General features: G+C 43.8%; 1 protein-coding gene across 1 annotated transcript; it reads right to left on the reverse strand.

Moving 5' to 3' along the window:
- Window positions 1-339: 339 nt before the first annotated feature.
- LOC135481656 (monocarboxylate transporter 10-like) lies at window positions 340-19,806 on the reverse strand. The gene is made up of 7 exons (XM_064761343.1): window positions 19,627-19,806; window positions 10,009-10,443; window positions 8,387-8,530; window positions 5,877-7,325; window positions 4,896-5,075; window positions 3,701-3,826; window positions 340-2,163 (listed from the first exon to the last, which is right to left on the reverse strand). The coding sequence occupies exons 2-7, from the start codon at window positions 10,286-10,288 to the stop codon at window positions 1,949-1,951; spliced, it is 2,394 nt and encodes a 797-aa protein (XP_064617413.1). The 5' UTR covers window positions 10,289-10,443; window positions 19,627-19,806; the 3' UTR covers window positions 340-1,948.
- Between the last annotated feature and the right edge of the window lie 8,161 nt (window positions 19,807-27,967).

The raw sequence follows: 27,967 nt of genomic DNA on the forward strand, positions 1-27,967 counted from the left end.
CAAGCACTCACTCACTCACCAACAACTTCACGTTAAACCCCAAGCACTCACTCACTCACCAACAACTTCACGTTAATCCCCAAGCACTCACTCACTCACCAACAACTTCACGTTAAACCCCAAGCACTCACTCACTCACCAACAACTTCACGTTAAACCCCAAGCACTCACTCACTCACCAACAACTTCACGACCTCTCGATAAAGATGCATCCTTCGTTGGTGGGTGTGTGGCCGTTGTGATTAAGGACTATGGTATATAGATAAAATACCTTTGTGATCTTCATGTGCATATATTCATATGTGGAAAAAAGAGAAGACAAAGAGGAGAAAATTATCGAAGATACACGTGCTGCACACAGATTCACAATAAACACGTGTTTGTTTTAATAAGAAATCCTCTGGACAGAAAGGGTCAAGATTTAACAAAATGGACATTGTCATTTCATACAGTGTAAACTTCATCACATACTCTTTTTATCTCTCTACATATAAAAAAAAACTTACAGTTGAGCTATAACAGTGGACTCAAGCCGATCCATCATAGCTGACCAGTAATCTGAACACTCTATTGGGGCCGTGAAGTGTCTGTGTGGAAACTGATAGACAACTGTGCCTTGCAGAGTTATTCCTCTTGGTATTAGATACTTCCTTCCCTTCAATTCGCAGTGAATATCCGCATCAAACGGAAGATAGTGCCATGGACTCTCTGCTTTCACGAGCACGTTACCAGGTTCTCTACGAGTGCTCTTCCAGGGAACAGACTTCCGTATATTCATTTACTCTAGAGTCATTGAAACAGGTAATCAAAAGTATGTAGAAAAACTGTCTTCTGAAAAACAATGCCTCGTAAACAGTGACACCTTGAGAATTTTTTCAAATATACAAAATATTCTTTTGTAACTTGAAAGACGTCTTATAAACGACACCAAAGGAGGAGTAACACAAAACAAAGCACGTGAGGTATTTCAGTTGTTCTCTCTAACCCAAGCAAGAGAAGGAAAATATGCTCAGGTCTGTAGCGCCCTTTGTCCGAGTGCCTAGCACCGTTGCAGTAAATTGTCTGTTCACAGTTGGAGCTGCATCAGACAACTGCTCACAGTTGGGGGTGTATCAGACGACTGTCTGCTCACAGTTGGAGCTGCATCAGACGACTGTCTGCTCACAGTGGGAGCTGCATCAGACGACTGTCTGTTCACAGTTGGAGCTGCATCAGACGACCGTGTGCTCACAGCTGGAGCTGCATCAGACGACCGTCTGCTCACAGTAGGGCTGCATCAGACGACCGTCTGTTCACAGTTGTGGCTGCATCAGACGACTGTCTCCTCATAGTTGGAGCTGCATCACACGACTGCCTCCTCATAGTTGGAGCTGTATCAGACGACTGTCTCCTCATAGTTGGAGCTGCATCAGACGACTGTCTCCTCATAGTTGGAGCTGCATCAGACGACTGCCTCCTCATAGTTGGAGCTGCATCAGACGACTGTCTCCTCATAGTTGGAGCTGCATCAGACGACTGTCTGTTCACAGTTGGAGCTGCATCAAATGCCTGTCTGCTAACCAATGACAATATCAGACGACATCTGCTCACCGAATGTTTATCATACAACTGTCTGCTCACCAGTAGCTATATCTGAAGACTGCCTTTTCAATAATAGCTATATCAGATGACTGTCTTTTCGCCAATGTCTACATAGAGTGATAACTGTCTTTTCACCAATAGTTATATGAGAAAGCTGTCTGCTCACAAATATATTGAAATACCGGTGTTAGAAGACTGTTCGCCAATAGCTATATCAGAAGACTGTCTTTTCGCCAATGTCTACGTAGAATGATAACTGTCTTTTCACCAATAATTATATAAGAAAGCTGTCTGCTCACCAATACATTGATATACCGGTGTTAGAAGACTGTTCACAAACGGATATATCAGAAGACTGTCTGCCACATCAGACAGAAGTGACAGTATCATCGACTCGCGTGGCTGGAGCTACCTCTATGGTATCAGCGTCAGTAAACACGTCATTATCACGGTCAGGTCTGCTTTGGTTTCTCTTAATGCAGGGTAGGTGAAGGAAACAGTGCAGCAAGGCTCCTATCAGAATGATGCCTCCGCCCACGTAGAACGCGCCGTCGTAGCTTCCCGTCATGTCATATATAGCTCCTGTCAACAAAGTCACAGAAGTTTGTTAGAACAAACATTCAGAAACCTCATTACATGTACATAACAATGACAAAAACGAAGTGAGTATCTTGACACAATCCAATCCGGTTTAACAGCTTATTGTGTACGAAACTTTAGAATACATAGCGTCCAACACAACCAGGGGATAAAGTAGAGGAACATTCCTTAGTTTTAATCAGTCGATAGAGAAAACAGCAATCTCATGGAATCAGTTCCAGCTTAAAATGCAAAATGCTTCATCCCAATATGAAACCGTGGAATTTGAAAATCATATGTGAAACTTGTCATTTCCAGTAAGTTGACCTAGAAACCTTTCTAGTCATTTGTCATGAAGATCATTGTTTCATCGTAAGTGCCTCAGTTTTTAGACAACTACCTCACCCAAATAGGAACCCGCGTACAAAGCATGAAATCTTAGTCTCAAGCGGTTTGATATCTATTGTCATCACGTGGAATATAGGGACAGGTGAACAAACGGACACACCGGTGGACAAACGTCGCAAGATCCCTTCGGTACAATATGCTCATGAATGAGAACCTAAGAAAGCCCTTTAACTGATATCTTGTGACAAATAACCTATAGCGTACGATCACTTGACATCTGTTATGAATCAGCCAAGATTCCATGTCACATTCTCGTGTCAATGTGAAAATGGTTCGAACATCACCTTACATAAATAAATGACGTATCTGTGAAAGGTGACCCCGCCCTCATCTAACGCTCCATTCCCACGCTCTCACCTAAGGCCCCATTCCCATGCCCTCACCTAGGGCCCCATTCCCACGCCTTAACCTAGGGCTCCATTCTCACGCCCTCACCATTTCCATGCCCTCACCTAAGGCCTCATTCCCATGGCCTCACCTAGGGCCTCATTCCCACGCCTTAACCTAGGGCTCCATTCTCACGCCCCCGCCTAAGGCCCCAATCCCACTTAGAAGAATTTTTTGCCGAACCGTTACGAATTGACGTTGTAACATAACGCATTGCATTCGTAGTCTTTGGTACTGATTCTTGAGCGTTCGTAATGTATTCGTCGGGAGCATTTCAAAAAGTTTAATAACTTTGCGACTTTACATCAGTTCATAATGATTCGTAAGTATTCGCAAAAGCTTCGTAAATATTCGCCAAGCTTTTGATTGCAATGGTAAATGTAAAGTAATCATTCCAGAACTATCATTATGTCGTAGCATTTCTCAAAATCAGCCGATTAATGCGGATTAGATACAAAATACTTATGAATGAACACGAATTTATGACAGATAGTGTCGTAAGGCATTCTTAATTATTCGTAAGCTTGTCACAAAGGGAGTGGGCAGATCGTTGTCATTCTTTTGAAGTTCTTAAAAAATTCGAAGACCTCATCGATCGTCACAGTTTCGCACCTTGTGCGAGACTGCCGTCAACCTGTCGTGATATTCACGCCAATTAACCTCTTGCTACGAAATGCAATACGAATCTTATGTCGCAACGGTTCGGCACAACATTGGGCTAGGTGGGCACATACATGAGACGTACCTGTAAGAGGTGGGCCCGCTATGGCAGATACTCCTCGAGCTAACGTCAGTAAACCAAACGCATTTGTTAATTTCTCCAAACCAAGTAAATCACACAAGATGATAGATGTAAGTGAGATGAAAGCCGCTGAAAAAATAGACGAGTGAAAAAGTAGGCATCGTTATAAGTTTCAACTCATAGCCATTAGGGCTGTCTTTCTTCGCACACTTCCTTCACAAAAGGCCTCGCCTGTAGGAGACACATAAATGCAAAATTTCAACTCAATGCATAAAATCCTGAAGTTGTAAATTTTGTAATTTACATTAAGTATTGATATACACACAGTGCGTCAACCATGAAACATTCCCCTTGTGTAATTGTGTTGTACATGTACGTGTATGTAAAACCTCAGCTCAATACACGTAGTACTATTTTAGATACCACCCCTATCATTTACTTTCACATTGACTCTAATACACAATTCACTATGTCACAAATTTTGAAATCTAGGGGTAATAAAAATGCACACAGCGCATTGTGCTATACGTGTGTGCAGAAATCTGACCCCAATGCATATCGTACTATTTAAAATTCGACCCCTAACAGTTGCATAATGTACTTTATCATTGCTTTCCCTGTTAATGGCCGTTCTAAGAACATTTTTTTCTTAAAAGAAAAAACCTCTAAAAACCCAAGCAGTCATCACCAAATAGACCACTTAAAACTATGCATAAATGTACCTTAATTTATTTTTATGTGATTTGTATCAAAAGGGTTAAAGACCCTCAAACATCTGAATTCTAGGGTGGGCTTTATGGACCATGCTATTCGAGGATAGGAATTCTGACGTCAAAGGAAGTTTATCCAACTCTAATCACGACACAGAATGTTGGAATAACTCATTTACCCATGAGTGAAAGATTACTGAAAGAATGTTCTCAAAAATTCCTTCCTGTCAGAGTTCCTAGATACTGTCAGCACGGCTCTTTAAACCCACCATAGTTTTCAAATACTTAAATGCTTCCTAACACTCTTTGAAAACTCAGAACAAAAATCAACGGAAGTATTTTTACACCTAGTTCTTTCTACAAACATAACCATGACAATCTGTAACGTTAAGCCTGTGGCAGAAATCGTATTAATTAGCGTTTGGAATGAATCCTGCAGGCTTTGATTGTTTTTCCCAAGTGACACGGTTTGCTCGCGTAAAACTTACCCATACAGAGACCAAATACAGATGAAAAAACGACCAAGAGTGGATAGGAGACACAGAACGGTGCCAGTGCCGAGGCTATCCCAGCCAGGATGAGGGCGACATTGTTAATAACCAGGCTGTCCACACGAGGTAGGTCAGCGAGGAACCCAACCAACAGCCGGCCAACCGTGTTTGTTATGCCTGAAAACATAGTCCAACGTGTGAGAAATGTGTAAAAGACATGGAGAAACCTAGTAACAGATGGAAACTCATTAAACAAGGGTTCAACAGGTGGGAAACGAGTAAAGAACATGGAGAAACCCAGTAACAGACGGAAACTCATTAAACAAGCGTTCAACAGATAGGAAACAAGTAAAGAACATGGAGAAACCCAGTAACAGATGGAAACTCATTAAACAAGGGTTTATCAGATGGGAAACGAGTAAAGAACATGGAGAAACCCAGTAACAGATGGAAACTCATGAATGAATATTACCATTTATTTAGGAATAATGATACCAGATGACCTATAAAGATGTTTCTATCTACATATCTACATAGATAAATATTACAGCAATAGGATAAAAAAAAACGTATTTTTTTCCCATGACAGAGGCTTTCCGTTCCCACGACATCTAGATCTTTGGCTTATGGAACAGGGTGCTGACGTGCCAGTAACAGTCCTTTCCGCATGTTCACATGGTCAAGTTTTCAGCATATTTTAAGGGTTTTCTCTGCCCAGTCGGAAAAAAACTATACCCCTAATGTTGGCCAATTCCCATGAGATGCTACAAGGCTAGGGTTAAACATGCGGAAATGGTAAAGAAGTAGGGTAAACACAAAGTGAGAAAATGGCGTGGAAAACAGGAACCTTGGCCGAAGAAACAAGCCGACAATAGTTACGAGCTAAAATTGAGAAGCAAACAAACTAAAGGTGGGTAGACAAATAAAAAGTGCTAAACAAATAGGCCTATTCTCATACATACAGCGGTATACCCTTACCTATGACAGAGATAAGAAAGGCGGAGTTGTTTTCGTCTATCTTCAAAAGCTGTGCCCTGTCCACGAGGTACACGAAGGGAACCAGGAAACCGGCCATGGCAAACACATTGCCTAAACAGATCAACATGAAGGCCACATTGGAGAGTAGAGACACATCCAACATCTCTCCCAAGGTGTCCCGGGCTGACTTTGGCAGACATGTACACCTGTCCCACACCGTAGTACTCGCCTTCTCGTGGGCCAGGGTGCCCGGTATGGTTGTTATGCTAGTTATGTAACTGCGCATATCTGGTTGAGATTGAAACTGTGGAATGTTTAAAATACTCCCACTGTAAAATATATCTTTTCTGTACAATGGCCTAGCATAGTCTTCTTTATGGAATGAAGGAACTTTTTCCTCCACCCGCAGATGGCTGCCTGGCCTCCAAACAGCACTTCTGACGTGACTCTTTTTACTGCCTGTCGTATCTCTGATTCTGTCGATACCAGCCTCACTCCGCGCTAGGAGTGGCGCCACCTCGTGATGAGGCGAGCGACCATTTACCGCGTACTTATTATCGTTCTTGACGGACTGGGAGCGGGTATGGAAGCCGTCCGTCATGCTGCGATCACGACTGGCAGGTACCACGGGACCATTCGCCACATGGTCAGACATCACAGTGGACCGACTTCCCGATTGGTTCGTAGAGTTTGATTTCTCCGAGCCCCGCTTTGTAGCTGCGCCATCGGTGTCATCATTGTCATCCACACTGTTGTTTTCAGCTTTCCCATTGTCTGCAGCTTCCTCGTATATAGGTGACACATCCGCAGCGACCTCCGACGACAAAGGTCTCTCCCTTGTAGGGGAGGAATTCGTGTCTTCTGAATCCGCTATAACTATCTTTGGCGCCATATCAGGACTTGTCGGAGAGCTTTGCTGTTCTCCCTTTTCGGATATAGAAAGTTTTTGAGAGCGACCATCGCCACTAAGACCTTTTAGAAAATATGTACTAGGGATAGAGCCAACTTCGGAATCATCTTCTTGAAGTTGTTTCTCTCGAAGCATTTTGGCTTCCATAACACCTTCTAGAACACGGTTAGTGTCCTTTACTCCAAAAGTCAGCATGTTGGATTCCGACTCGCTTCGATGGTGGCCGTTCTTGGCGTTTTGCTTTTCCTTCAGCCTATCCAGCATATTCTTGGTCCTAGGCCGGCGCTTTCTCTTCTTTGGCGGCTCCAGTGGTCTCATCAACATCCCACATACAGTTCCATGAAGGACAATTCCAGCCAGGATGAACATGGCGTTCTTCCAGTCAAACTCTTTGAGCAGGTACTGGGACAGTGGAGCAAATATAAAGGTACCTATTCCAGAACCACAGACTGCTATGCCAGTTGCCAAGGCGCGCCTTTTTTCAAAGTAGTATCCAACACTGACGATAGACGGCAAGTAGATCAACCCAAAACCCATCCCTGAAATGACATGTCAAGTTGAGTTTTTCTTCAGTTAAGTAGATACTCCCTCCTGCTATGCATTGTTGAACATTCCACATTTTCATTTGATATACAACTATCTGTAGACATCTTGCACCGAGATCACCAAGCGATCTTAGACAGTCAAAATTTCAAATCGCTTTAAAATTGTTATTTCTTATGCAACAAGGTCAAAATATAGCTTAACAACGTAAATTCTGAGTAAGTTATTTTATAACAAATTACGGTAAAATAGTAGAAAGATCTATACCAAATTTGAAATTTTGACTTTAGTCCAAGATCGCTTAGTGATCCCGGGGCATGACGTACAAATATCTGTAGACATCTGATATGGAAATATTTGTAGGCACCTGACATGAATATCTGTAGATGTTTGATATAGAAATATCTGCAGACTTCCGATATAGAAATATCTGTAGACTTCCGATATAGAAATACATGTATCTGTAGAAACCTGACATAAATATCTGTATATATTTGATATATAAATATCTGTAGACTTCCGATATAGAAATATCTGTAGACATACGATATAGAAATATCTGTAGACATCTGGCAGAAGTATCTGCGGACACCTGTTATAGAAATATCTGCAGCCATTCAATATGAATAAGGGGCCTCCGTGGCTCAGCTGGTTAGCCCGCAAGCGCAGCGTAATGACTCAGTAGCCTCTCACCAATGCGGTCCCTGTGAGTTCAAGTCCAGTTCATGCTGGCTTCCTCTCCGGCCGTATGTGGGAAGGCCTGCCAGCAACCTGCGGATGGTCGTGGGTTTCCACCGGGCTCTACCCGGTTTCCTCCCACCATAATGCTGGCCGCCGTCGTATAAGTGGAATATTCTTGAGCACGGCGTAAAACACCAATCAAATAAATGCATAAATCAATATGTATATACCAAGGAGAGCCTGACTTTGAACGCTTTCAGTGTTTCAAATATGTGTGAATGGAAATAAGATTTATAAAGTAACTGCTGAGTATAAAATCCAAATGAAATGAATGACATAACCTCATTGTTGTTGTAGATCTGAAGTAGCCGCTTACCTCCCATGACGCCGTATGTGAGAATGAGAACCTCCACGGAGCTAGATTGTGTGCTCAAAAGGAAGGCGAAGGTGGCCACGATGCTACCGGCCATTGTCACCGGGCGGCACCCAAACTTGTTGACCAGAGCACTTACTATGGGACCTGCGAAGGAAATAAACTCAAGATTAACATTCTCTACTCATAGCTTTATGAGGTTTGATTATTATTATTATGCTATTGTGGTTGTGTATAAAGCCTTCCAGATTCGGGTTTATGTATGAAGACCCCTTGCTGTTGTCGGAACACGTCATTTTACTAAACTGTGTGATTTTTCATTGGCCTAACAAACCCATTATAATGGTAGAAGTTGAAGCTCTCTACCGTGAGGTCAGTATATATAGCCGTCCGAAGTTCTCTCTGCGTGAAGCCATATTGTTTAATAATGACACCATTTTTCGATTGCCCTGTCTGATGGTACAAACATTGATAAATCAAATTTCACGCTAGCTCTCAGTTTTCCCTTGTTTCTACTATACTGCCATCATAGCGGCTATGTTCAGGCATGCATTTTTTATATTACCATTCTTTTTGCATCTGGTATTGGGTCTAATTTATTTCAAATATTTAAAAATTACCCCCATGGAAAACTGACACTAGCAGACAAAATGAATGGACAGATCGTATTTAACAGTAGCCCTGAAGTCCAAAGTAGCAGATGAAGGCATACATATGGAACAGTGGCGTTATGATAGCCCTAAAGTCCACAGTCGCAGATGAAGGCATACATATGGAGCCGTGGCGTTATGGTAACCCTAAAGTCCACGGTAACAGATGAAGCCATACATATGGAGCCGTGGCGTTATGATAGCCCTAAAGTCCACAGTCGCAGATGAAGCCATACATATGGAACAGTGGCGTTATGGTAGCCCTAAAGTCCAAAGTAACAGATGAAGGCATACATATGGAGCCGTGGCGTTATGGTAACCCTAAAGTCCAAAGTAACAGATGAAGGCATACATATGGAGCCGTGGCGTTATGATAGCCCTGAAGTCCACAGTCGCAGATGAAGCCATACATATGGAACAGTGGCGTTATGGTAGCCCTAAAGTCCAAAGTAACAGATGAAGGCATACATATGGAGCCGTGGCGTTATGGTAACCCTAAAGTCCACGGTAACAGATGAAGCCATACATATGGAGCCGTGGCGTTATGGTAACCCTAAAGTCCAAAGTAACAGATGAAGGCATACATATGGAGCCGTGGCGTTATGGTAACCCTAAAGTCCACGGTAACAGATGAAGCCATACATATGGAGCCGTGGCGTTATGGTAACCCTAAAGTCCACAGTAACGGGTGACGGCATACATATGGAACCGTGGCCATATTATTTCATCCACGTTTTTCTACTTCTTACTCAATATTTGAATCTGAATCCATTCGTATGTTTTTGCTCGGTTCCTTTTTTCTAGTACAGCTGATATATTATTACAGTGGATCAAAGTGAGAACTCTGAGAAACAACACATAGAGCATAATTCACGAATCTTAAAAAAAAACGGAATACAAACGCAACATGCAATGTCTGGAGTTGTGACTTGGTCATATTATGTTAAACTGTTAGTGCGAATCTTTGTACATTACCAGTCATAAGGTACATCCCGCATAAAAGAGATCCAACCAGTGACGTCTTGCTCTTGGTCTCTCCAAAGTAGTTTGCGAATTCCAACATGAAGACACCGAAGGAGTAGTTGATACCGTCAACGATGATGTTACAGATCAGTGAGGCGAAGACGATGACCCATCCCCACCCACCGTCTGGAGGAGTCGGGATGTACTGACCCACGCTATCCGTCGAAACGCCAGACTTGTTGGATTCCGACGACGTGTGTCGTTGTCGCTTTGGAGGCGTGGATTCTCCCATTTCTGATAGGTTAGACAGGTCAGCTTGAGGAAATGTATTACACGCCTAGTTAGCCAATGTTTATCCAAACTTCATAGACGTTTGGAAATAGAAGACAACAGTGAATCCAACGTCATGCTAACTGTCCACCTGAAATCCAGCAGGTGGTTCTGGATCTGAAAACATAGATTAGACACCTTTGGTGATTAACACTACATGAGTAGGTTAATATCAAAAGTTAACTGCATGCTGTTACATTTTCAATGTTATTTCGTAAATCCTATGCTACAAGGCTGTGTTCATTACGATGTCCTGAAATCAGCATGCTCTGAGCAGCCAATAGTCTCAGGTTTACGGGCTACTTTCCTATCCCTAAGAGTGTTCCCTGTGCATTTTTCATATGATTTCTCGAAAATATAATCACTATCATTGCAATAAAAAGACTGCTGTGAGGGAAAGTGGGTCCTCCACAGATTATCAGTGAAGGCCACTCAAGCCTGCTCTATATCTGCAGACGAGATTACCACCTGTCCGCACCAGATAAAATCCAGGTCATTTTCACCTGAGTACACAATCAGGTATCCGATGTCTCCTGTCTCCTATATATGCATGGTCACCATTTTGCCTACGATAACTGGACCAAATTCTGCCCCATCCTACTCTTGCCATATATGAACTTGAAACGTTTGAAAGGTTTATTTTGTAGGTCATACTTTGCAGGTCACACTGATAATTCTCCAAAGCCGAAAGCAACGTTGTACCAACTGAGCTAAAGGAAAGTTCCCACTCGCTACTGCTACTGACAGCACGGGAATGCTGCTCCTGCTAATACAAGCACGGGAAATCTGCTCCAGCTAATACGAGCAAGAAATGCTGACCCTGTTAATGCAAGCACGGGAGTGCTGCTTCTGCTAATACAAGCACGGGAATGCTGCTTCTGCTAATACAAGCACGGGGAATCTGCTCCAGCTAATACGAGCAAGGAAATGCTGACCCTGTTAATGCAAGCATGGGAATGCTGCTTCTGCTGATACAAGCACGGGAATGCTGCTCGTGCTAATACAAGCACGGGAAATCTGCTCCAGCTAATACGAGCAAGGAAATGCTGACCCTGTTAATGCAAGCACGGGAATGCTGCTTCTGCTGATACAAGCGCGGAAATGTTGTTCGTGCATGGGAAGGCTGCTCCTGCTAATACAAGCACGGGGATGCTGCTCCTGTCAATACAAGCACGGGAATGCCGCTCTTGCTGATACTGGTACGCGAATGGCGCTTCTGTTACACTTCTTTTCGCCTAAATCATTTCCTTATCCCAAGACACACCCACGTTCACAGGCCCAACGCTTCTTGTAACCTCTTTGGTTACGGTACCAGTGTAATGGTTAAACGGTCTACCCTTTGGGTCTCACAAGGATTTGGACTTGGATCTCCACAGCCGAAGACCAACACTCTACCAACTAAGCTAAATATGTTAAAGGGAAAATCCTTTATGCTATGCTTATGCTAGTTCAAGCACTGTAATGCTGTTCCTATTACATGTGTAGCGGGTATATTATTGAGTAAGCCCAAACTCGGGCCCACCTAAACCTGACCTCTTCTAAACTGCAGGTGTATTACTGAGTACGGCCTACACTTACTCCAACCTTAACTTCGCGTCTGGCCTCAGAGCGGGTGTATTACCCAGTACGGCCTACACTTACTCAGCCTCAACCTTGCGTTTGGCCCCAGAATGGGTGTATTAATGGGTACGATCCACAGTTACTTCAACCTTAACCTCGCGTTTGGCATCAGAGCGCTCGTATTGCTGAGTACGGCCTAAACTTAGACCAGCCTTAGCTTCGCATCTGACCTCAGAATCTCAGGTGTGTAGCTGAGTACTGCCTTTACCTACCTCAGATTAAACTTCGCGTCTGGCCTCAGAGCGGACGTATTACTGAGTGCGGCCTACACTTAGCCCAGCCTTAGCTTCGCGTGTGGCCTCAGAGCGGATGTGTTACTGAGTTCGGTCCGTACTTATCTCAACCTTAACCTGGCGTCTGGCCTCAGAGCGCGCATATGGCTGAGTACGGCCTACACTAGGCCCAGCCTTAGTTTCACGCCTCAGAGCGCGCGTATGTCTGAGTATGGCCTACACTTACCTCAGCCTTAAACCCGCGTTTGGCCTCAGAGCGGGTGTATTACTGAGTACGTCTTCCATTTACCCTAGCTTTAACTTCGTGTCTGGCTTGAGAGTAGACGTATTACTGAGTACGGCCTACACTTACCCCAGCCTTAACTTCCCGTCTGACCTCAAAGTGGGTGTATTCATGAGTACGACTTACACTTACCCCAGCCTTAACCTCGCGTCTGGCCTCAGAGTGGGTGTATTAATGAGTAAGACTTACACTTACCCCATCCTTAACTTCCCGTCTGACCTCAAAGTGGGTGTATTAATGAGTACGACTTACACTTACCCCAGCCTTAACCTCGCGTCTGGCCTTAGAGCGGATGTAATGCTGATTACGGCCTACTCTTACCCCAACCTTAACTTCGCGTCTGGCCTCAGAGCAGGTGTGTCGCTGAGTGCGAGCTACACTTAGCCCAGCCCTAACTTCACCTCTGGCCTGACAGTGGGTGTATTACTGAGTATTGCCCACAACTACCCCTGCCTTAACCTAAAATCTGATCTCAGAGCTTACATTACACTGAAACATTAGCGACTTGAAAACAGTCACAGCTACTAAAGTTAAATATGCCAAATAAATAGTGTACATGCACATAGCAAATACTCGGACAGCATACCTCAGGAGTCGCTACAAACACACACTACATAGTTCCAGTTCATGCTTGAGTGGACATTTTGGTGCGATTCTTGAGATTATTGTCACCAGAATGGGGGATGAGATCATCGCTGTCTTTGTACAGATGCACCCATTTATTGATAGGTTATGTATATGCTTGTACCGAAAAGAATTATATAGCTATTCGAGCACTGGGCCTAGCTTACACAATACGATTGTCAATAGATTTCCACTCGTGACTCTGAGTATAGAGGGTCAAATCTTGCATTCCAGCTGATACATGTTCATCGGACAGTTTGCCATTGTCATATGGAGTGCCCTTGCAGTTTCGCAGCGCGTTTATGAAATGTACACAGGCCTATTGCAGCTCGGTTCACTGTCCCCTGGGTTGACGGATTGTCATGTTTATATCCAGCAAGGTTACACAAGGAAGTAGTGACTTCGTATTGGAACGCAGGGGACGAGACAGAGACCCGGTGATAGAATGTTTGCACTCAGTCGCCTTGTGAACATCGTTGCGGTGAAATAATTTTGAGTACACTTCGATAAAATAAAGAATGAAGGAAATTATCTTCTAAGCCAGTGTTCAAGGTCCTGCGTTCAGTAAACAGGTTATACATACTGGGCATTACATGCCACATCATTCACTTAAAGCAAAATACGGTCATATAGAGCTGAATAATATAATATCTATCTGTGTGGTTATCTGATATTTTCACAAAGACAGGATCACTTACCACCCACATGACTATTATCAGAAAACCTAACAATAACATAAATTGCCAAATTCAGTACAGCAGATATAAAATAACTTTCTGCATATCCAGCATTCGCAGTGTATGCTACAAACAAATTGGCACACATCCTCTGAATACTTAAAGCCTAAAGTTCGAACAAGGCACGCCGAGTGCAAACTTATAGACGTTCGAGAGATTTCTGCATAAAAACTACAGCAGTAGGTTAGTCAAATAAGCCAATGTCCAGGGTACTGTTCTTTGTACGCTTCACACCTATGCAAGGTACGAGAGCTTTGCCTCGTACGTGTAATCAGACACCTGCAGTAGCTCCCCAAACAGTTGACAAACTCTCAAGATACGCGTAACTACATGTTTAAGATATATTCGTTTACATTAAGTACCAAGTCGCTCACTAAGTCCCTGTACTGATACATATGTCAAGCATGATGTTAAGATTAAAATTCCAATTCGTATATGTCCAGATAGTTTTCTGTACGACCAGTAATCCACTCTGATAGCTGATACATCGGTTCAGACCACAAAGATTAAACATAAAACCCGATGATATTAAAGACCCACAACTCTCGAATCAAACAGGGACCAAAATCTCTGCCTCGATACCCAGGGATTCAAATCTCCATCCAAACAATCAAGGACTCGAATCTCCACCTGGACAATCGAAGATTCAAATTTCCACCAAGCAGTCAAGGGCTCGAATCTCTACCCAGACAATAGAGGATTCAAATCTCTACCCAAACAATCAAGGACTCAAATCTCCACCTAGACAATCGAGGATTCAAATTTCTACCAAGCAGTCAAGGACTCGAATCTCTACCCAGACAATCGAGGATTCAAATCTCTACCCAAACAATCAAGGACTCGAATCTCCACCTAGACAATCGAGGATTCAAATTTCTACCAAGCAGTCAAGGGCTCGAATCTCTACCCAGACAATCGAGGATTCAAATCTCTACCCAAACAATCAAGGACTCAAATCTCCACCTAGACAATCGAGGATTCAAATTTCTACCAAGCAGTCAAGGACTCGAATCTCTACCCAGACAATCAAGGATTCAACTCTCTACCCAAACAATCAAGGATTCGAATCTCCACCTAGACAATCGAGGATTCAAATTTCTCCCAAACAGTCAAGGACTCGAATCTCTACCCAGACAATCGAGGATTCAAATCTCCACCCAAACAATCAAGGACTCAAATCTCCACCTAGACAATCGAGGATTCAAATTTCTACCAAGCAGTCAAGGGCTCGAATCTCTACCCAGACAATCAAGGATTCAATTCTCTACCCAAACAATCATGTCTCCACCCAGACAACTGGAGACTCAAATACACACCCAGACAATCAGAGACACAAATCTCCACCTAGATTATCAGAGAATAAAACCTCCACCCAATCCGGGAATCAGAGAATAAAACCTCTATACAAAGACAATAAGGGATTCAAATATCCACAAAAACAACGCGGGACACAAATCTTCACCCAGGTTACATGGAAATTTCTACTAAGACAATCAGGGACTAAAATCTCCACCCAGACAACCCGGGACACAAATCTCCACCCAGGTTACACAGAAATTTCTACACAGATAATCAGGCACTCGAATCTCTATCCAGACAATCAGGGGCTCAGATTAGCATCTAATCAATCGAGGACTCAAATGTCCACCCAGATAATTGGGGACTCAAGCCTCCACCCAGGCAATCGAGGGTTCAAATCACCACCCAGACAATCAGGAACTGAAACCTCTACCCGGACAATCAGAGGGTCTTTCTACAAAAAGTAGAGGGATCTAACCAGAAAAATGAGCTTTTATCGGGGGCTTGAGATTACACATTCGCAATTCAGGCAATTGTGTCCAAGATTTGCCTCCGAAATGAAGAGTGAAGGAGCACTGACTGGTTAATACTGCCACCCAGACATTTTAGGTTGTAGATACACTGTAAATTTCTGCACTGTTAATTTGCACCTAGTTAAAATATATCAGAATATTTTATGTCGTCGATAGAGCTGAAAACTCAATCCATACAATGCCATACCCAGTGGTATTTTTGCCAGTGTTATTTCCTTCCCTTCTGGAGGTTACCAGGGTAACAAAAGACTATGACTTCACATCCAGCAACCACAGTTAAACAACATGGTGGTCATGCTAGCTTGATTTTTTGGATAAATTGTAGAGAAAAATGCAAGCTGCATGTGGTGGTATGGCATACCACGCGAAGTTAGGGCATATATATTTTAAAGGTTGGAATTGATAAATTTACTACATGAATTGTAAGGAAAATCAATGCGCTCGTGTAAACTTAAGGCCGGTCTGCTTAAATTACCTTCTACAAAACCAGAGACTGAAACCTCTGTTTAGACCTGCTGAAGGACAGCATTAGACCTATATAGATTTACTCTGCGCAGAGTTCCTTGACCACTCAGAGTCACATAAGCCGTTTGTCAGGATACGTTGACCGGTCATTCATCGGTACTAAATGACCCTGTCAATCGCCACCAGGACATGGGTCTGCATCTATGCGATCTATGCTCACTGTGACGTGTTTAAACATGGAGTTATATATATCTCCATGGTTTAAATAAGCCAAACACGTACAAGACAATATTTACCACCGCTACACGCTAGATTTGCTACATGTAGTTTTGGGTTGAACCTTTTGCTTTTAATACTGATTTCGCCCTTCCCTTGGTCATACTGCATGACGTTAATAAACTTTATCTTAACACTTTACGATGCAGTGGCTAGGCCTGTTCATCCAGCCTGTAAATGCTCATTGTTTACGTGCAACGAATTATGTGTCAAAGAACGATCGAGCTATTACAAAGATCGCCTCAAAACGTGGTCAGCTTGAGTGACATGCTCAAATACAGTTGGGGCCTCCGTGGCTCAGTCGGTTAGCGCGCTAGCGCAGCGTAATGACCCAGGAGCCTCTCACCAATGCGGTCGCTGTGAGTTCAAATCCAGCTCATGCTGGCTTCCTCTCCGGCCGTAAGTGGGAAGGTCTGTCAGCAACCTGCGGATGGTCGTGGGTTTCCCCCGGGCTGGGCCCGGTTTCCACCCACCATAATGCTGGCCGCCGTCGTATAAGTGAAATATTCTTGAGTACGGCGTAAAACACCAATCAAAAAAAAAAAAAAAACAAAACAAAAAAAAAATCAAATACAGTTGGATAAATCATGATGGAGACTTTCGGTCTACACCTGAAACGTCGATGTCCACAATATGTCTAAGTTCCCTGAATCAGAAAGGCTTCAATCGTGCAAAAGAGACGAGTAGCTTGCCACTGTAGATTGTTGTGATGTCGGACATACATTTTTTTTTTTTTTGCCAGTTTTGTTTTGCCAGTTTTTAGTCGTAATAGTGAGCTTTAGTTACCTATGTGTTGTACCCCGGTCTCACAAAGATGCAGGTTTTAAGCAAGAAGTGTTGCAATATACCCCAGTCTCCCCAAAACGCATGTTTGAGCGATCGAGAAGTGTCACAATGTACCCCGGTCTCCCCAAAACGCATGTTTGAGCGATCGAGAAGTGTCACAATGTACCCCCGTCTCCCCAGTACGCCGGTCTCTCCGCAATACGCATTCTGATTCTGGCACTTAGGTAAACGGGAATAATTTCTATAGAAAGACCACATACATGTGTAGACCTGGAACATGAGCAGAAAACAGGTCACACCTCGTTAACCTGGAATGTTCACGCTGACGTTTGAAGCAGATGGAGCAGTTTTGAGGGAGGAGGAATGCGTCCATTCACTGCTTAAAATTCGGCCACTGCTCTCAACTTGCAGGTACCTCCTCAGCCTGAGAAAGTAAGTCAGCGTATTACAGAACTGGTCGTCAAGCCTACGCTGCCCACAGCTGCTTTTAGAACAGTTTGATGGCAGACATGGGATGATCACTACTGTTTGCGGCATTATAGCTTGTAAGCCCTGTTTTATAACCCTGCGCTGAATCGCGTTAAATGTTTGCCAGACAGAGCGCCAGCTGAGCAGTGTGTCGTCTTCGGTCATGTGATCATGGCTTTTTACATATATTAAACGCTGCTTCATAAGCAGGGTAAACTTTGCCTGGAGACTTGGCTGAGCAGGATTGGCAGAGGTTGGATAAGCAGGGCAAAGGTTCGGCCTACGCTGTCCGCCCTGAGCCATGCACCAAGTTGTTTACTACGACTGCTATAATAACGTAGCCAGCCTTCTGAAACTAGGGCGGGAAATGAGGTCACATGACCGGTCGAATTCACGTGGTTCCTAATCAGCTGGTCGGGATGAGAGCCGGGCATTTAGCGGTATAGTAGTATGGTGCAGAGCACAGATAGCAGGCACCGATGACAAAGTGTGCTAACCTGTGGACAGAGACAAGACTGCTCTGGGCTGTCAGTCAGGGTTTAGGACGTTTAGATCTTCACGGGGATATACATGTATTCTCATCTTATAGGCCAAAACGTCCCAAAGGATGAGCAACGGAGGATGGGTCCGAAGATCCGGTACCCACCTTTGTCTGAGGAATAACGTATCTCGATACTGCAACTTCTTACTGAACTGCAGGTTTACTCCTCACTAAACACACAATTTTTTTCTTCACTTCTTTCTTCACCTAAAACCCGCATTTAACACAAAATGTGCGGGTAATCTTCTCTTAGCATCAAATTTTACTTAAATGAGCTAAATGTTTACTTAACATGGCATTTTTTAGTATGAACTCGAATCGTCACCTAACACAGCAATGATTATATCGGATCAGGCAGAACTAATACTTAACCCATGGGATTATGACGTCCAGCCTTCAGAATGACCATACAGCTGGCCAGTGAAAATGTGGTGGCAGGATTCAGTCCGCTTAACACCAGACAATACAACATGCAAACCGTGATTTCTACACATTTTATATTTCTGAAATTACATTCTCATTTAACCAGTGCTTGCTCCTTAAGAATCGCTCGAGATCGACTTAACCGAATCAACAAAACAGACTGCGCCTATGAGATCAAATCCGGACTAATGCTGTACACCGTTATTCCATCGGCTAAATCGCAGTTAGCGTGTCGTCTTGTGCCGAGTATATCTAGTGTTAGGGCTCAGCACTACATCCGATTTCCCTAATTTATTGAGTAATTCTGAGGGCATTTGTTAAGCGCTCAGCTGCCAGTTTTTCGGTGTTAAATGAGCACCGCAGGGGAGGTCAGCTGTTGTAATACATGTTAATCCAACCTCTACTGAATGGATTAAAGTCGTGAGAGGACGTGATCTTACGACCAGAGGGCGGACATGTAAGTGTCCTTGGTCAAACTGACATCTTCCGCATATGACGTATAGCAAACTGCAATGTATAATTAATGTAGATGTAAGGAATCGATAGCTGCATGGCATTACGGCGGGATGGAGCCAGGCCGATAGACCTGGGCTGCGCGTAGCAGCGGCCAGCTCTACCTTTGTTCTCCGCGGTCGGTATCCCCGGCAAATCTTACCATTAAACTGATATTGCCACAAATTAGTACATCCAGTCGCTGTAAGAAGGCGTTTTATCGGTTCATCACGGAAGTAGATCAATTAAGTAATGCAATGTCCCTGTCTATGGAGCTTAGCACCAGTAATGTTTAAGCAGTGGCCAACATTGGTGGTTAGTACCTGTGCGGCGAGAGCTGACCAGCTGGCTTTGTTGTGCCCATGCCTTAGCAGCCCAACCATAACCAGCAGATCGGTGTGTTTGTGTGAATACACCCGGTCGTGGTCGGGTCTACCATTTTCGGCTTCACAAAGCCTATCACACATCAACAATTTCCACTATATAGGCAATAGATGTACCGTAGCATAAAATAACATACCTTGGTTACCACAACTGTCGCAGTGCCTTGACTTTGCGTATCGTCTACCGCGGGTATCAGCGCAACGGTTAACCACAGATTTCTATTCATGAAAAGTTATACAGCATAATTCGTCGTGGAAAGCCGATATTTTTTCCTGTTTGCTGTATTAGCGTCCATTTGCCCAGCCACTCGCTCCGTGTAGTTCCCGTGGCTGTCAAACGCTGCTCGCTGCCGATCAGCTGTTCGCTGCTATAAATAGGTTACTCTCCAAGTGTGACCTAAACATCTGAGCACCGTGAGGCCATCGCCGTATTCGTGAGATTTTATATGACCACATTCATCTTGAAATAGTGTTTCCTGATCGTTTATAATTTTCGTCCATAACCATTCATATTATGTACTTAATTCATGAAACGGTGTTATCAAGACGGATGCACTTAGCGTGAATTTTGTTTTCGGAAATGGGAACACGAAACCTGGAGCGTGACAGTTGTAAATATTCATGATACGCATAATCTCGGTTTTGTTAAGTGAGTGCTAATGGTAGTTTTGTCCAGTTGATAGAAATGGAGCGGTGCGGTACAAAGTGTAATAGATATACATAGATGCTTTTGCACAATTCTAACAAACAACGTTACTTTCGACCAGCCGAGTTCTAGTGGCCGTGTGTATGGTGCACGTCATTGGTACATAGGCCTACACAGCTAGGTGGGTGCCTTGATAGAGCCCATAACCACATGGTTGGAGGCGGACCGTTGCTCTCACAGAATAAAATAAATCATTGTTTCCATTAAAACTGTTGATATCGAGCAGACGGTGCTCGATGTGTTTAACCCTTGTACCCTAAACTTTTAGCCAAGGTCTGTCTCATCCTCCCATCATAGTATGTAAGTGTTATACACAATTTGCACGTGAGTGCTTGGGGTTTAACGTCGCGCTTAACAATTTTTCAGTCACATGGCGACTATATTCCGCGAAGAAATATTCATCCTTGTTCCCCCTAAATCACGCCTCTTTCGTTTTCACCTGTGTGCAATCCCATGTTAATGATATATCTAGGTAAACTCTACAATACCTGCCTATTTACACCTCTCCCAAGAACCGCTCTTCTGCTGGATTGTGCAATTCATTCACCTGTCCGTGTACGTCAGTCAGGATGAAGTCGTGATTTGTATGATTGTGCAATTCATTCACCTGTCCGTGTACGTCAGTCAGGATGAAGTCGTGATTTGTATGATTGTGCAATTCATTCACCTGTCCGTGTACGTCAGTCAGGATGAAGTCGTGATTTGTATGATTGTGCAATTCATTCACCTGTCCGTGTACGTCAGTCAGGATAAAGTCGTGATTTGTAGGGATATTCTTTTCTCAAATCAATGATCAATGATCAATAATCTCAAGATCGATTATCTTTCAACGCCTTTTAACGAAACCATCCTCGTTTTTGGTAAGCTTTTACTGCAACTGTCAGCAAGTAATCATTATCACATAGTTTATCTCTGGTTAACGACCAGGACTGTCCCCTGCTCAGTGCATAGTTTAGCTCAAATCCCCGTGTATCTTCAACTGTGGCCAGAATTATCCCATGCTCAGTGCATAGTTTAACTCACATCCCCGTGTATCTTCAACTGTGGCCAGAATTATCCCATGCTCAGTGCATAGTTTAGCTCAAATTCCCGTGTATCTTCAACTGTGGCCAGAATTATCCCATGCTCAGTGCATAGTTTAACTCACATCCCCGTGTATTTTCAACTGTGGCCAGAATTATCCCATGCTCAGTGCATAGTTTAACTCACATCCCCGTGTATCTTCAACTGTGGCCAGAATTATCCCCTGCTCAGTGCATAGTTTAACTCAAATCCCCGTGTATCTTCAACTGTGGCCCAGAATTATCCCCTGCTCACTGTATTGTTTAACTCAAATCCCCGTGTATCTTCAACTGTGGCCCAGAATTATCCCATGCTCACTGTGTTGTTTAACTCAAATCCCCGTGTATCTTCAACTGTGGCCAGAATTATCCCATGCTCAGTGCACAGTTTAACTCACATCCCCGTGTATCTTCAACTGTGGCCAGAATTATCCCCTGCTCACTGTATTATTTAACTCAAATCCCCGTGTATCTTCAACTGTGGCCAGAATTATCCCATGCTCACTGTATTGTTTAACTCACATCCCCGTGTATCTTCAACTGTGGCCAGAATTATCCCATGCTCACTGTATTGTTTAACTCACATCCCCGTGTATCCTCAACTGTGGCCAGAATTATCCCCTGCTCACTGTATTATTTAACTCAAATCCCCGTGTGTCTTCAACTGTGGCCAGAATTATCCCATGCTCAGTGCACAGTTTAACTCACATCCCCGTGTATCTTCACCTGTGGCCAGAATTTTCACCTACTCGCTGTATAGTGTAATCCAGATCCCCGTGTATCTTCACCTGTGACCAGAATTTTCACCTACTCGCTGTATAGTGTAATCCAGATCCCCGTGTATCTTCACCTGTGACCAGAATTTTCACCTACTCGCTGTATAGTGTAACTCAAATCACCTGTCTGTATTCTCATGTGACCAGATTTATCCCCTGCATGTTCACTGTCCAGTGTAACTCAAATTGCTCGTCTATGTTCACCTGTGACCCTAAATGTCACCTTCATGCTCACTGTGTAGTTAGTTCAAATCACCCGTTTGTCTCCACCTCTTACCATCTGTGTGTATGTTATAACTCAGATAGGCTTTCTGTATTCACCTGTGACAACCTGAAACAACCTATGCCTATGTGTATATATATATATATACATGTATATGACAACCTGAAACAACCTATGCCTATGTGTGTGTATATATATATATATATATATATATATATATATATATATATATATATATATATATATATATATATATATATATATATATATATATATATATATATATATATATGCACATGTCTGTTCACTGCATGGCATACCAGCTGCACTATGCCCACCTGTGACCAAAAAACACATATCTTTATGGGTGTTCAGCGCGTTGATCAGTAAGGTCACTTACATGTAGGTAATATGTTTATGCGTGTTGAGCACATTGACGAGTAAGGTCACCTACACGTACGTATATCTTTATGCGTGTTCAATACCTTGACCAGTAATGTTGCGTACACGTGCTTATATCTCTATGCGTGTTCAGCGCCTTGACCAGTAAGGTCGCGTACCCGTATGTATATCTTCATGCGTGTTCAGTGCCTTAACCAGTAAGGTGGCCTACACGTGCTTTTATCTCTATGCGTGTTCAGCACCTTGACCAGTAAGGTCGCGTACCCGTATGTATATTTTCATGCGTGTTGAGCACCTTGACCAGTTAGGTGGCCTACACGTGCGTATATCTCCATGCGTGTTCAGCACCTTGACCAGTAAGGTCTCGTATATGTACATCGTATCCAGATTTCCCTGTTTCAGCTATGACTTTAAGTCATCCCGGTTTTCCCTATTTGGCCATGAACACCAATCAGATAAATAAATACATATTTGTTTAGTGATATTGATGAATGTTCGTCTTCAACTATGAAGGCTACCATGGGCCCGATTCCGCAAATCGAGATTCGACTTAGTTAAAATTGGGAATTCCTAATCACCAATGGAAAAAATACTACAATTCAAAGTCATAAACATGATTAAAAGTTTTAAATTGACTGAAAAGAACACACTTATCTTCTAAATAAGTAGGCCTATGCATAATTTAAAAGAGCTTTTCTTTTTTGATTGGAAATATGGTCTCGTAATGTGTTTTTGATTGAAAAAAGCTGATTTAAAAAGCAGCTGTTTCCCCATATCCCTAATTTTCCTGATTTTGGATGTTGTCATGTGGTATGACAACTGTTTCCTGGAATATTTTGGATCTAGAAACCGCTTCCACCTCTGACTTGTCACAAACCAGACCTGAAGAAATGCCTAATCCTAGCCTGCGCACAGAAGTCCCAGTAGAATTTTCCATATCGTGAGGAGTAAATTCGATTGTTTGACTCCTGTGTGTTTTGTAACGGTGTTTTGGCTTGGTAAGTTTGACCTTTCCTACCAAGAATGGTCATCGGACTAGTTAGCAGCAGATGTTACATGTAGCCTACGTCATCAGATCTGGGTGTCGACAAGTCAGTGCACGAAGCTGCTACTACTGGGTATGTCTGACACACTTGTGAATACAGATTGTGACATACACTGTTGTTGTTTATTGTGCTGAATATTCAGTGGATGGGAGCGCATCGTGGTCTTGTTCAAGGATACACCAGTTGTGCTCGTTACAGTACATCTCTGTGTAAGCCTGTTTTGTGTTTGTGAGTGTGTGTGTAGGGAGGGAGGGGCATCTTTGTGGCCGAGGTGAATAGCGTTCAAGCGCGAGAAAATGAACCAGGAGCCTCTCAGCAACGCAGTTGCCGTGGGAGGTGGTGGGTTCGATTTCGGGAGGATGACCTCCAGTTTCGCTGATTCCGATTAATCGCTTCACGTCCTCTGCATATTCCTGTTCGAGGGAGTTTGGTGACATGAAGCGGTCGACGACACAAGGGTGGACGACACCAGGGCCATTAGCGCACAGTAACGTCCCTTGAAGTTCACTTCACCCATAAAACTCACCGCCTTCGTATAAGAGAAACTTTCTTGAATACCATGTAGTAACAGCAATCAAATAAATAAATAAAGTACTCCGGAGTATTTCACTTATACGGCGGCGGGCAAGTTTTGGGGTGTAGGAAAATGAGCATATCACTATTACCTTACAAGCCTAGAAAGCCACAAATGACGAGCCGAAGCTGGCCTCTCATTTGTACACACCATCTCATTTGTTAAAGTGCATTTCACTTCAATGGTTAAGGTTCTATCATGTGGACACTCCATCTTAGTGGTTAAGACTATGCCATGTGGACACACCTCCTCATGGGTTATGGCCCTGTCATTTGGACACGCAGTCCCATTGGTTAACGGGAGCTGGATGTGAATATGAAAGGTCTTTGGTTCACGCAAGATGGGCGTGGACAAGCCGCCTCATTGGTTAGCGGGAGCTGGATGTGGACAGGCCACCTCATTGGTTAACGGGAGCTGGATGTGGACATGCCACCTCATTGGTTAGCGGGAGCTGGATGTAGATATGTCACTTCATTGGTTAACGGGAGCTGGATGTGGACATGCCACCTCATTGGTTAACGGGAGCTGGATGTGGACATGCCACCTCATTGGTTAGCGGGAGCTGTATGTTGACATGTCGCCTCATAGGTTAGCGGGAGCCTGATGTGGACTTGCCACCTCATTGGTTAACGGGAGCTGGATGTGGACATGTAACCTCACTGGTTAACGGGACATGCCACCTCATAGGTTAACGCGAGCTGGATGTGGACGTGCCGTCTCATTGGTTAGCGGGAGGTGAATGTGGACATGCCACGCCATTGGTTAAAGGGAGCTGGATGTGGACATGCCACCTCATTGGTTAGCGGGAGCTGGATGTAGACATGTCACTTCATTGGTTAGCGGGAGCTGGATGTGGACATGCCACCTCATTGATTAGCGGGAGCTGGATGTGGACATGCCACCTCATTGGTTAGTGGGAGCTGGATGTTGACATGCCGCCTCATTGGTTAACGCGAGCTTGATGTGGACATGCCACCCCATTGGTTAACGGGAGCTGGATGTGGACATGTAACCTCACTGGTTAACGGGACATGCCACCTCATAGGTTAACGCGAGCTGGATGTGGACGTGCCGTCTCATTGGTTAGCGAGAGGTGAATGTGGACATGCCACCCCATTGGTTAACAGGAACTGGATGTGGACATGCCACCTCATAGGTTAACGGGAGCTGGATGTGGACATGCAACCTGACACCTCAATGGTTAACGTGAGCTGGATGTGGACATGCCACCTCATATATTAACGGGAGCTGGATGTGGATATGCCACGTACGTCATTAGTTGAGGGGAACTGGCTTTAGACATGTCACTTCATTAGTCTGTAATTACGTTACGCAAATGACATGACGGGAGCTGGATGTGGACATGCCGCCTCATTGGTTAACGGGAGCTGGATGTGGACATGCCACCTCATCGGTTAACGTGAGCTGGATGTGGACATGTCACTTCATTGGTTAATGGGAGCTGGATGTAAACATGCCACCTCATTGGTTTGGGTGAGCTGGATGTGGCCATGACGCCTCATTGGTTCACGGGAGCTGGATGTAGACATGCCGCCTCATTGGTTAACGCGAGCTGGATGTGGACATGCCGCCTCATTGGTTAACGCGAGCTGGATGTGGACATGCTGCCTCTTTAGTTAACGGGAGCTGGGTGTAGACATGCCGCCTCATTGGTTAGCGGGAGCTGGATGTGGATATGCCACGTACCTCATTAGTTAACGGGAACTGGTTTTAGACATGTCACATCATTAGTCTGCTGTTACGTTACGCAATTTGACGTGAACAGACAGTATACACACCTTGATTAAGGTGCATTTCTGCCATGACCACGGAGGAAAACAAAGTGGAAAAGTCAGATTTGTTCGTTTATAAAACATGACCTAATTTAAGCTGTTTTAGTTTCAGACTCGAAAGCAACTGATGTTCACTCTTTCTCCAGATGGGTCCGGGTGACGTATCATTGACTACTAGATGTAAGTAAGCTGTCATTGCAAATAGCTTGTAGTTAACCATCATAGTAGAAAGTGTTATCTGTCGTCAGCATAACAGTCGACTTCAACATAACACGTTATACAACATCTGGCATATAAGTGATGAACAGTATGACAAATACCGATTGACCCCTGTAAGTGATGAACAGTATGAAAATACCGATTGACCCCTGTTTGACACCAGACAAGTGTCCGTTTCGTTGCCCGAAATATAGTTATTAATACTAGTTGATTTCTATACGACAGGAGTGAGTGAGTGAGTGCTTGGGGTTTAACGTCGTACTCAACAATTTTTCAGTCATATGACGACGAAGGAATCATTAGGGTGCATGCACGTGTAATGTGCCTCCTTGTTGCAGGACGGATTTCCACCGCTCTTTTATTTAGTGCTGCATCACTGAGACAACTTACCGAAGGCAAGTAAGCCTCCCCGCCCGAGCCATTATACTGATACGGGTCAACCAGTCGTTGCACTATCCCCTTCATGCTGAACGCCAAGCGAGGAAGTTACAACTTCCTCTTTTAAAGTCTTAGGTGTGACTCGACCAAGGATTGATCCTGGATCTACCGGTCCCGAAGCGGACGCTCTACCAACTGTGCTATCCGGGCCGGTCTATACGACAGGAAGGCCCATTCAATAAACCAATGTAGAACTAGGCCCAGGACACCGTGAAACTTTTACCAACAACATGCGATGGTCTACTGAATCGAATACTTTGTTAAGATAAAGGAATACAGCTCCACTTAGCAGGCCGACATTCCCATTTCTTGAATCAGGTGTAGAGGAAGCCGTGGTCGTTTGTCAGTGCGAACTTCCTAACGAACTTCCTGACGGAGATTTCATCAAACCAGCGGTTGTTGGATTCGAGGTCGCCAGCTCATTGTTCAAGGGTACAACGACCATGACGAAATCGGAGCATTATAGACTTTTTATGCTGTATCACAACAAACCACAGCTATTCGCCTGGTACTTAACGCCGCTGTACAACCAGTGCGCACTGGATTTAAGTCTGTGACATCATTTTTGAGACGAATTCGGCCATAACAATAGTTACGTCGGCTAATGCACATTCTCAGGTAATAGTTTTACTTTTGCTTTCGATTTCGCCGAATTGTGTCAGAAAAGTAAAACTAAGTTAGCCCTTTACAGGTTATGATACACGTGCGTGTGAGTGTATGGAGTACGAGTGTATGGAGTTTGAGTGTATGGAGTACGAGTGTATGGAGTATGAGTGTATGGAGTATGTGTGCATGGAGTACGAGTGTATGGAGTACGAGTGTATGGAGTATGAGTGTTTGGAGTACGAGTGTATGGAGTATGAGTGTTTGGAGTACGATTGTATGGAGTACGAGTGTATGGAGTACGAGTGTATGGAGTATGAGTGTTTGGAGTACGAGTGTATGGAGTACGAGTGTATGGAGTATGAGTGTATGAAATATGGGTGCATGGAGTACGAGTGTATGGAATACCAGTCTATGGAGTACGGGTGTATGGAGTATGGGTGTATGGAGTATGAGTGTTTGGAGTACGAGTTATTGAGTATGAGTGTTTGGAGTACGAGTGTATGGAGTACGAGTGTATGGAGTATGAGTGTTTGGAATACGAGTGTGTGGAGTACGAGTATATGGAGTATGAGTGCTTGAAGTACGAGTGCATGGAGTACGAGTGTATGGAGTATGGGTGCATGGAGTACGAGTG

The sequence above is a fragment of the Liolophura sinensis genome, chromosome 1, assembly GCF_032854445.1.
Source record: "Liolophura sinensis isolate JHLJ2023 chromosome 1, CUHK_Ljap_v2, whole genome shotgun sequence".
Taxonomy (NCBI): domain Eukaryota; kingdom Metazoa; phylum Mollusca; class Polyplacophora; order Chitonida; family Chitonidae; genus Liolophura; species Liolophura sinensis.